This window comes from Melopsittacus undulatus, chromosome 3 (assembly GCF_012275295.1).
Source record: "Melopsittacus undulatus isolate bMelUnd1 chromosome 3, bMelUnd1.mat.Z, whole genome shotgun sequence".
In the NCBI taxonomy this organism is placed as follows: Eukaryota; Metazoa; Chordata; class Aves; order Psittaciformes; family Psittaculidae; genus Melopsittacus; species Melopsittacus undulatus.
In genome coordinates, this window is record NC_047529.1 from 94,097,986 (window position 1) to 94,110,401 (window position 12,416).

The window sequence follows — 12,416 nt, forward strand, 5'->3', positions numbered from 1 at the left end:
TGGTTCTCCTAGGCAACAATCCCCGAGGGGAAAGCCCAACACAAAAGGGCACAGGCAGGAGCTGTGTGATACTTGCTTTCAAACCACTATATTTAAATTCCACTCAGATGTATTTTTTTAATGTTACTAGTGTACCTGGACTAATACATGATTTATGTGCCCTAATGAAATTTAGTCTATACATGTCTTCTTAGCATGATCACTTCCAAAACAATCACTGCAATCCCCATGAGACACTACAGCGAACTCAGGGTTAAATCACACTCTGCAAAACGATTGAGAGCTCTCCCTTTCTTCCAGTACACAATCTAAACCTGAAAAGATCCCTGTGAATGACTAAGAAAGTGTTCTTTTCCACATGATTTTTCCCCTTTTGCTCGTTAAACTCACTTTGTATATTTTTGCTGTATTGAAAAAGTGGAAAGCTGAGACTGTATGGATGCCTTTTCCTGTGACTGAGAGGTCCCTCAGCCAAGAGGCCAGGAACCATGGGCCTATTTTTACATTACCCAGTATAACTACAGTATTTATGGTGCCAGTATACCCAAATAATTTCACTTACCGCTTATTTGGATCCTTTATCAGTAGGCCTGATAGTAATGATTTTGCATCTGCAGACAGAGTTCGAGGAAATTTTATGTCCTCCATTAGTATCAGTTCAAATAGTTTTTCATGATCTTGGTTGTAGAACGGTAGTCTTCCACACATCATCTCATACATGACAACTCCTAATCCCCACCAGTCCACTGCACGACCATAGTCATTATCTTCCAACACCTAAGACAGAAACCAAAACCAGCTGTAAGACATGCCCTATTTCAGACATAATCATTTCTGTCTATTTGATACATCTCATTGTGAATGTGTTTCCAAGAGTTTATTTTCACAGTGTGCTACAAGGACTCCTAGAACCAGGCTCAATAAATGCAATTGCAGTACTGACACACCTGAGCGCTATGAAATTCCAGGCATATCACTAAAAGCAAAATAAAAAATTTAGGATGATCTGCTCAAAATTATTATGACTGCATTTTCCCCTTTCTTATGTTCTCTATCATCCTCTTTATAGTGTACACAACTTTAGGAAGAGACACTATCTATGGGTGCTACTGCCTCAGTTAGAATTCTTCCAGGATAAGAAGTGAATCATCTCCTCACTCAGTCACTTCTTTTCTCCTTACCCCACCTGTAAGAAAATAAAGCCTCAAATTTAGAAACACTTTAATCTTACTAAGACAAGCTTAGCTTCTTTATGTTCTTTGTTTGTATTAAAAGTCCTCAATGCATTTCTCCTGACACTTTCATTATATTACATGAAATAGTCCAAACAGCTGGCCTGCATTAATGCAAAGAAATATGACAATGTTTACTATGATATTATGTTTATATGAGTATACGATTACAGAAACATGGGAATGTTTATATCATTCGTCAACATAGTGCCTCCAATGCTGTGTATCTAAAAACAACATACTCCACAGTATTCCTTCCAGCAGCCCCAGAGAACTCGAAGAAGGAATCTAAAGAGTGTGTCTTAATACAACTCCATATTAAATCGTAGAAAAGGGAGACAAAAGCAGCATACACCCATAATGAAATCATAAGCAATAAGGAAACTGAAGGCTACTGAATATATACACATATAATTCCAATTTCTTGAATTTTGAAAAGAACCAAGTTAGAAGTTAATAAATGGTAACACAGAAGGCAAGACAATTGTATGTGCCAAACTGTCAATACCTGCTGCAGAAAGATCTACTGAAGAGGCAAAAACCTTAAACAAGAAATTAGACTTAAATAATAAACAGTAAGAAAGAGAAAAGAACCACAACTAATAGAGTTGGACTATACTTATAAAGAATTAAACAATTCTGCATAAAGAATTATTTCTACATCACTAAAAGCTTCTGAAAGGTAGCACATAACTGATTTAAAAATAAATCTAAGAAAGCAACAACAAACTAATCCTTAGAAAACAAAATACTTTTTACAACACACAGACACGCAGCATCACAACCAGAAAGAGCTCATCAGATTCATATTGTAAGCAGACACATAGGAACAGTCATTTAGATATATAGTATTGAAAATCTGGCAACGTGTAGCAAAGTCTTCAGGCTTTAATGAACAAGGCCACCTCTAACAGATCAGAGACCTTTTGCTAGGAGTAAACCTTTTGCTACAATCTTGTGATTGTCTAAAACGTGTAAGATGACTGCCAGTAATTTCCTCTGAAGCAAGAATAGACAAAGCCTTTGCCCATCTGGGGACGTTAAATGGCTGTGACCACATCATGGGACACGTGCACTACTCTCACCAGTCCTAATGAGGGTATTGAGCCTGTTTTTCTGCCTCCCCATTTTCTCCTCCAGTAAATCCAACCCTGCTCTGAAGTATCTGGTACATGCTACTAGCAGACGAAACAAAATGCTATCTGATCAAGTATGGCAATTTGGACAATCCCACAACAATTAAGGCGTTCATGTTCTTAGTCTTCCCTGTCCTTAAGGATTAGTAGTAGAAACATGATGAAAAGAAGTATATTAAAAATCCTTCTTGTGTATATAAGACTAAAAAAATCATTAATATTAACACATTAACACATACTATTTACAACTGTGCCAAAACAGACTCGTTACATCATTCATATTTTCAAATAGAGGGTGAAATTTTGGAAAGTGTAAAATACAACAAATTATCTGAATAAGTACATATGACAAAACTAACTAAAATAACTCTTGCACTTTAAAATTAATTAAATGCTTTATGAGTTTGAACATATTGCAAGCTATTTGCTAAAAATCTGTATATGGAATCTGTGACACTCGTCTTTAAATCACCGTTTCTTCTGCCACAGAATAAAAGCATACTTTATTTTTCTCCTACACCTATTAGCGCTGTCACTACTTCTCCTATCTGTACACTTAGCTACTCTTTTCCTCTGCAGCTAGTAAAATACATAAAACTGAAGGCAGTGGTAGATTCTTTTAACAAGTAAGTTGTGGTGTGGTTTGCATGTGCGATTTATAAAAGAAAGCAATGGGAAGATAAAACATAACGTCCTCTGAGCAAGGCAAATCACACGGCTAGTAGCTAAAGCAAACTGTATCTGCGGCTTTACCTAATTTATGCAGGACTTTACCTAATAATAATAAAAAGTACGAGCAACCTTTTGCTGCATTCCCACAACAGCAACAAAACAGTGGTACAAAGAAAGAGCCAAATGTGATTTTTAACCTCTTTTTACATAAAATCATAAAAAAGCATAAAAGCTGGATTAACTGCCTCCCGAACCCACATAGCACCAGCCGGGTTCTCATCCCCAGCTGGCAAAACTGGCAACTCTTTATTTTTGTTTAAATACCTGGTTTACAGCCAGCCAGACAAGCAAAAGCATCAAAAGGGTTTCATTCAGGCAACAGGAAAACAGCCTGAAAATAGTGTAAATAAAGCAAAAGGCATCTCAACTTACTTTAATATAAATGTAATAATATTATACATAATGTATTCACAATAAATACACACTAGTATTTTCTTTAAGTAATTTCTACATCTCATGGTGTTAAGAAACTACAGGATTTGTAGGCTGTGACAAATCAATGGAAGTGCTGGAGTCCAGCAGCTCCTAAAATCAAATCCATACAGTTAGGGCAAGCATGAGGACATGACAATACACACTGCCCTAGCATTACAGAATCCTTTCCAAACAGATCTTGGATTTGAGTGACTTGGTTTTAATTACAAAGAACATAGGTCAAGAAAGCTCCAACTCAGGGCTAAAATGAACATGACACACAGCTGCAGGCTTTGTACTTATGAATAATTCAGTTTTTCGCCTACCATGAAGTGGATACTTGCTTTTGGAAATACCTTCATTGGCTGTGAGGACCAAAAACAACTGGATGACCCTCCAGTATTTGTGGAGTATATGAGGGGTAGCAGCTTAAGCACATGGCCAAGCACAGACAACAGTGGAGAGTCTGATGTCCTGAACTTTGTATCCTGCCTTTAAAAGCTGCCTCCATCATCTCCAGCCAATTCTTGTCCGTCCCCTGAAAGATTCTGCAAATCTGTGTTTAAGCAAATACACTGTCCTAACAACTCAGTCTCTTCAAAATCACAGCAGGAAGGCAGCAAACCCACCAAAACCATCATAAAAGGCGGAAGTGCAACCACTCTGGAATCTACAGAAAGAGCAGCTACACCAAGTACACACTCCAGCCAGGTGAGTTTTCATGAAGATGAAGTTACCTGCTTTCTTTCACAGAATTTGTTTAGTCACTTCTCTTTCTTCATCTGCTTCACACACCTGGGGAGCCAAAATCCCAAGGCACCTCATCAAGATCTAGATGAGGTTTTAGGACATGAGAGCTCCAGCACGATGTGACATCAGTGTGTGGATAACATCACTCATCCCTGTTTTACACCTCACATCATCACTGTACCCAAGTGACTTTCCAGTGTTGAATAAAGCAGAAGGTGGGCTGATTGCAGTTCAGTCTGGATGATACCATAGTATATGGGCAATAAAATTAAAAAAATTACTGTAATTCTTATTACTTGAGGGAATCTTACTCCATTTGGATTTATGGCTCTAGTGCAAGAACTGGTTCTTTCAGAGGCAGTGGCAGCCTAACTCACACTCTTGTTTCTTTTCCCTTACTACATCTTCCCTTGCCTTAAAAAAACTATGCAACAGGCATCTGTTTCCAGGCATATGCAGGTACTTCAGTGTTTTTGTGGATGTTTTAGAGGTGTTAGACATTAGTTTCAGCTGTGGGAAAACTATTTATTTACCTTAAAACTTTCATTTATATTGTGGTCAAAAGGCAGCTCAACTTCATTCAGGTTACTGAGCACAAATAGCCAGCTGTAACAAGGGAAAATAAAGTATTCTCTAATGACTCCACTGCCTGCACACCTTGAGGTTTTTCTGCTGAGTATCACTTGCAATGACCATGTATATGATGGGATAGTGCTTCACACACAGAGCAAAGACCATCAGGTCCTACATATTCAGTTCACAGCCTGAACTTTGCCTTTCATACAACTAGATAATACACACACACTGCAGAGCTGCTAAGATTGCAGCAATTCAGTTGAATTTACCCCTCACATGTAACAATTCATTTTCCTAACAAGTAACTACAGATCAGAAAAATACCCTCATATTTGCATTTATTGACTGAAAATTCCAGTGTCTTGGACTTCAAAATATTAATAAAAATCATCAGTACCTTCCCAGAAAACAAAAATCCATTAAAAAGACTTCCTCCACTACTTCACCAGTGGTTGTAGATTTTAATCTTTAGGTTTACCAGTCAGTACATCTCCAGGTTTCCCTTGTTTTACACATGTCACTGCTTTAAGAGCCTAACATACAGTCCACAGAATTTGATGTAGATTTAATTTTTAGGATGAAAACCAATGAAAAGGTAACTTTCGTCTCTTTATTTGATACCTAGAGCTGAAGTTTATTGAGAGGCAGCAGCCTAAGACATACCTGCAAACTCTTACTTACAAGGGCTTGAGGCAGAGACTTATGAAGCATGCAAATAAATGGCCCAGCCAAAGAGAAGTTGATACAAGCACATAGAATCAGGTTGGAAGGGGCCTCAAGGATCACCTTTCTTGGCAAAGCATGACCTAGATTAGATGGCCCAGCACCCTGTCCAAGCAAGCTTTTACAAGATCCTCTGAAAACAGAGGTTAAGTGGTTAGCCAGCAATGTAACAGGTGAAGTTGGTGACCAGCAGCCTCTGAAAGATGTTTGGTCACACAGCAGAAGTTCACACAACCAAGAAAGGTACTTCCCACAGACCTCTAAATGGTGGTTAGTTGCTGTAACTTCTGGAGTCTGCACAGACAAATTCAGCAATGCCCTTGAGCATGAAAGGCTTCATAAAATTCACTGTCAAACTTCTACAAAGGGGTGTCAGCACTCGGTTTTATCTTCAAAAGAACAATATCAAAACACTGGTTTCACACTTTGTTTTAGATAACCAGGCAGCTTATTGGGAAAACAATTACATTTTTTACCTAATTACGGTTTCTCTTAATAATGTTAGATATAGACTTTCTGGTAGGACACTACAAGTAGCTTGTTGCTCAATCAATAATTTTGACAGAACAGATGGAAAAATATTTAAACATCTAAACAAACTGTCTGCACACCTATGTTGTGAAAGAAAACTGAGAACTTGGATACACCAATGTACTGTTAATTTAAGGGGAAAAAGCTGTTTTCAATTAACCTTACAGTTCAGGTAAAATCCATGTTCCTTAGGCATTCCTGGTAACCCTTCACGCACTTTTATTGCTGCAGTTGTTGGTCTGCTAACAAACAGTCACCCATATATTATTCCACAAAAGTTGAAAAGTATACTTGCTAGAACTTTCTATCAATTGTGATAACAACTACAACAAGAACATTTGTAATTAACACTAATGAACCAAGCAAATACGTATTTCTTTATGAGTGGTGAAAGTATTGCTGCAACAATGGTAAAAAGAAAAAGACTTGAATAAATACTCATTGCTTTTATTATACAGAACTGAAAATACAAAACGTTAAGGTTATAGATACCCCTGGGAAATGGATACCCAAGAATTAAGCCAAAGAAGAAAGTTTTCTATTACTGCTCTAATTTGTGTGGTAGTTTTTCTCCATTTTCTGTCTGGCTTATACTGATGGTTTACTTCTGGTCCCAATGCAGACCATCTTCCTAATGTATTTTTGTACTAGAGATGTCCCCCATCTTACCCAGCTTTTTGTTATGTAACCTTAAAAAAAAAAAGAAAGGCAAACTGATTTTTTTTTCATGAGCTGGCACATGTTGTGCTGCACCAGAAATGGAACATTCTGGTACAAAAAGCCTCCTAGAGTAAAGAGTGCGCAATACTAATTAAGGGGTCTAACCTCCTACATCGGACTTTGAGTTCAGCAGAATTTGAAATATTAAAAAGACAGAAAGACCCAAACAAAACAAGTGAACAAACAAAAAAACCCAAACCAGAAATACAAGCTATTGCAAATGAAAAACGTATTTTAACCAATGAGTGCAAATCAATGGCAACAATGGCGATCAAAACAAAGAAAAAAAAACAAACCAAAACCAAACAAATAACCCCAGCAACAGCAAAACCACCAAAACCAACAAGGAAAACCCACCAAAAAGAACCAAACCAAAAGACCAAGAAACTAACCACATATTAAAAGGACATCTCAAAAATAAAACCTATTCACTAGATAAAACCAAACCAAAGCCCAGAAAGCAAAAATAACTCTGTTCGAGAATAAGCAGACACCTTTCATAGAAGGCAGCAAGTAAAAGAAAATGCTGATTTCCATCTGCAGAAAGATGGCACTTACCTCTCATAACTCTACCACTCTACTACTGGAAGAAAAACTGCAGAGCTGTTCATATCTGTATTAATTATCACTGCAGTAGTCTCTAGAACATACACGGCCATAAGATGCAAGATGTGTAAGAAGTAATAAATAATGACAATACTGTGATATTTCTTTCTGGTTGCTCATTCTTCCTGAAATGATTTTGAATTCTTACTGATGTTAAACAGCATTTGTTCAGCTTTTATTTACGCTTCATTACTTATGGAAAAACTGAAGGCTTTTGCTGAGATGGAAATAATGTTTGCATTGATTAAATGAAAATTAATGAAAAAAGCTGCAAGCATGTTATCAAGACAGTCTTTGTAAGAACTGTCATACTTACACTTGTTTTACCAAAAAAAAAACAAACCAGTGGGGTTCATTAGAAAATTGCTCTCTGCTTTAAAGTTCTGGCTTGCATACCACAGTTTATTGACAGGCAGTGTGAAGCTAATCTGTTTTTTAGTCTTCTGTTTGTTTTATTATTTTTGCATATTTGTTACATTTTTCCCCTTGAGAAGTCTGGTACTGCTTGTGGACAACTAGTTTTTGTGTCTGGCAAGATTAACCAGGTTGCATGAAAATTTGAATTCTTATTACCTTATTGGTTACGTGTCTTCAGAAGAAAGTCTAACTCTTGCGCTAATTTATCTATTGTTGCAGCAACTCTTCAGTATGTGTAACTGAGCAATTTTTTCATCCCCCCATCTAAGTGCTCCCATCTTTTGATCTTGATACTGGTTATTGCCAATAAATTATGTTCTGCTCTGGATACCCTGCCTTGTCCACATTCCATCACATTCATCTCAGGGGCCCACTGGCAATGCCAAGCTGACAAACATGCCCAAATTCAAATCAGCAGCATTTCTGATGACTTAGGTGCATAAGATGACACAACACGGTACACTAAAATATACAAGGTGATAACAAAACGGAAAAAAGACCACATTTGAATTTTCATGAGGTGCTAGCATTTCAGGATAAAACAACTTTTGAATTTCCATTTTCTTTTAATGCTAATAAAATAATAAATAAATTTGATATTCGTAAGGAGAAAATGCCATATTGTGAATCTCCCATAAATCAGATGGGAAAATATTTTCGGACACAGAAGCTACTCCTCTTCACACCCCCCACTGGTCCTCACCCAGAAATAAAATGTAGCCAAATATACAACAGACAGCTGTTCAAGAGAACACGCCAACACTAAACCACACTTCCACAGGTAAAATACATTCTATTGTACCTCTGTTAAGAATCAGATTATGTATGAAGCACCTAGATAAACACAGAGTAAATAAACTTGAACTATCCTTTTGAAGCCAAAAGAAAGTAAGTTAAGCAAAGCACAACATAAATACAGTGTCTGGGTACTGAGCACACTAGCTACACTTTCAGGAAAATTAGTACAAGTTATCAGAGGCTGGAGCTCTCTGGTTTTAAGCAAAAGCCAGCAACCAAAAGCAAGCATTCTGCCTCACCTCATACTGTAGGTACTGTCTCATACTATAGGTAAAGACACTCAAATATAAAAAGAAAAAATAATTATGGCATCAGTGTTGCTAGAAGACTTAGCAATTAAATATTCATCATATTAGATACTTTCTATTTTATGGAATAAAATAGATCTCACCACTGAATTTTTTTTAAGGAATCCTTTTTTGTTTATATAAATAGACATGAACATTTAGACTCCATTAAACTAATGTAAAGTAATAAGCAAAAATTCTTTCCACACGGTAGGTCCTTTGGTGTGATAGTTCACACATAAAAGATGATTTTCTTTTTTTGTTGATTACACCTTCTCTACTTACTCAGCTTTACATTTGCCCATATGACAAAGAGGTAATGCTGCCTGTTACACATTACTTCTAGTCATACAGATATACCTATCACACATCTTTTTTTTTACCATTATAATCAGAAGGTTAAAATCTTTCTTGTGACATCAGAAGAAAAATATTATCACAGCCTGTAACATTACCAATATGTGACATTAAAGAATTACCCTTTAGACAGCGTTCTTTGAGCACAGAACACAATTGATTTGAATGCATCATTTTAAAAGGAAGAAATAATACAATTACCACCTTTCTAAGTCTCTGGCTGATAAAAAGTAATGTTCTACCCTTGGACAAAGCAACACTTCATAACGTACTTTCCTAAATATACATTGAACACTCGTAGGTTCCATTTCTTTTTATCATAAAGTTTTTTGGGGTGGGGTAGGTTTGTTGAGGGTTTGGGGTTTTTTGGGGGGGGGTGCTCAATTTTGTTCATTCTAACTTGGCGATCAAAGAATTTTTATTTTTACACTATTACAGAAGTGCATTTTTCTAGGTTTCCAAAACCACCTTATTCAACCTTCCCCATCTGTCACCATCTGCTTCTTTTTAGCATGTACTTTTTGTGTGATCACATAAGCATGTGAAAAATAACTAACATTCAGATGATTGTCTGCTGGTACATTTGAGGACTGGGCATAATAAAAGTGAACTGCCAAAACGTACTTAACACTTCTAATTTTGTTGGGTCTTGCATGTAAGCTACATTTGATTTTCAAACTGTTTTACAGTTGGAAAGTTGATCAGGTACTCTAACTCAACAGTAAAACTGAGACTACATAATTAGCTAAGCACTAAGAAGATTATATTCAAAGAGAGGAACAAAACCCAGAAATACATCCACACGAATTCACACATCCATCTTGACTGAGTCTGTCTGTACAATGTTGCCTGAGGCACAGGATAAGATGCTACAAGCAGCCTACTTCTGGACAGTCACAGCCTGTGTCTTCCTTATTCCTTGTTCCACAGGACAAGCAATAAAGGACTCATAATTACAAGGCTGCATGAATCAACATAGACAATTTGGTGGCATGTCTCATGATCCTTTTTGTAGAAAAAAAAATTAATAGAAGTGAAGAAAATAAAAAGAAGCACAATAACAACAGGAACTGTCCATTCTCCTAAATAAACCCCAAAAGCCACTGACAGTCAATTTCCATTGATGCTCATCAGAGTTAACCAAATATGAGTGAGAACTTGCTCTCCAGAGCATGATGGAAGACCTAGCCTAACAAAGTTTCTCTTCCATTGTCCTTCTTTACAGTATTGTTCCAACTCTTAGAAGTTCGCACCAGTCAAATCCTTGTGAATGCACATGCCATCTGGCAACATTTAACAGCTGCTTTTCCTTAATTTGTGCCATTTTCCACAGATTCCCTTTTCCCCTACTTACCTTTTCTATCCAGTAGTTCTAAAGGTGGAAAATAATGACACACACACCTACTATTTATATAAAAGTTGCAGAGAATTTCAAAAAGCACATTACTGAGATGCCTCAATTATCTTTAAGTCCAAATGGAATTTAAAGGAAAAGAAAATAAAAAGGAAACTGTATAAGCTATGATAAAAATTATTCTGGCCTTCAGTTCTTCTATATTCCTAACCAAACAGCTCTCTAGCAAGCTCCTCTTAATTTTAAGTTGCTCATGAGTTTCTCCTGCCTTTTGTGTCTCTCTGCGAAACATTCTATTAATTTCTATTAAAAGAAAATTAAGAAAAAAAAAACTTTTTTTTTTTTAGTTCAAACTCTGTTTCCTGACTACAATCACATTTTTCCCTGTAAGAAAAAGCTTCTCATCTCTAAGCTGTGTTTTCTGGGATATCTCAATCTACCTCTGAGATCATTAGATTCATGTCACAAGTTTCTTTTATCTCGTGTTCACCTCCCTTGCTATCTTCCTATTTTACTCAAATTCTTTATGGAACTTCGTTTTCTCTGTAGTATAACATGCTGCTCTTTTTACAACCAAATCTTGGCTAATCTCTCTCAATTGGCCTGCCTCAGTTTATCTATAATGTTGGCTGTTTTCATCAAGTTCTTTGCAAATGAGGACTTTCATGCTTTTCCCCACACCTGAATGAGCTCTTCTGCAAAATTCACATTGCAGCTTCTACCTGCATTAAAATCCCTGCTTGAAACACTGCTTTGCTATGAGGCATGTATATGTGCCTGTAAAACATGAAAACTTCCAGTTTCCATGCTAGCCTGTTTCAGTGTATGTCAGTGGTTCCCTCTCTCTCTGTGTATCACTTAGTTTCAACTTGTATAAGACCAGCTGTGTGGCAGATCATCATATTCTCAGTCCAAAAACTTACCATGCTGCCTCTGGCAAATATCCTGATCCAATATGTTAAAAGAATGAAATAAATGCATAGCTGCACCAGTGACAAAACATTTTTCTGCTACTACTATAACTTTTTATGAGCTGCATATGCCACATCATTCTTAGAAAATTCAACTTCAAATCCTGTAAATGGGAGAAAAGTGCCTTTTCTTGCTATAACCATGCCTACAGTACAGGGTACTATGCTTCCCCTTGCTGAAATTTAGCCACTGAACTTCAGTGGCCAAGTTCTAGATTTTGGATCACCTCTATATCAAAGCCATATCCTTCTCAAAAAGAAAAGTTGTAAGGAAGAAATTAAGTGACAAGTGAGGAAAGACAACAGCTGCTTCTTGACAAAAGAGTTTTTACCTTTCATTTCTCTGAGATAAAACTCAGGGAAATAACTGATTACACGTGGTATCTCTCACTCCCATTTCAGAAAGAATGATCACCAAAAAAACATACTGGACAAACAAGCCTGTGTAACTGATCTTAGTATTTCCTTCATCTCTGCTGGTCTCACTTTAAAATTATTTGCAAGACATGCAAGTCTTCTCATATCTATGGACAAAGGCAACTGTGGTATTACTTATTGTCACATATTGCTAAGTGATAGTTTCTGTATAAACTAGCACAGCCAGTCTTAGGTCCTGTATGAAAAGTCAGGCCCTATTAATGTGAGATGAAAGAGCCTTTTAAACGGTGGATGGGAAGGACTACATTGATATCAGCAACATAAGGTTTTGTGGGGAAAATGCAGCAACAGGAAAACTTGTTTTCTGATTAAGGGTAATCCTGTAATCACCTTGGGAAATAATTCAGTATGGATCCACAAGGACACCTTCACCT

At 36.8% G+C, this 12,416-nt stretch overlaps 1 protein-coding gene across 1 annotated transcript in view; it reads right to left on the minus strand.

Annotated features, from left to right (window-relative positions):
* AKT3 (AKT serine/threonine kinase 3) overlaps positions 1-12,416 on the minus strand; it is a 137,695-nt gene that overhangs the window by 20,312 nt on the left and 104,967 nt on the right. Inside the window, exon 10 of the mRNA XM_005146018.4 lies at positions 563-777. Coding sequence (XP_005146075.1) covers positions 563-777 — 215 coding nt within the window. The remainder of the gene's footprint in view (positions 1-562; positions 778-12,416) is intronic.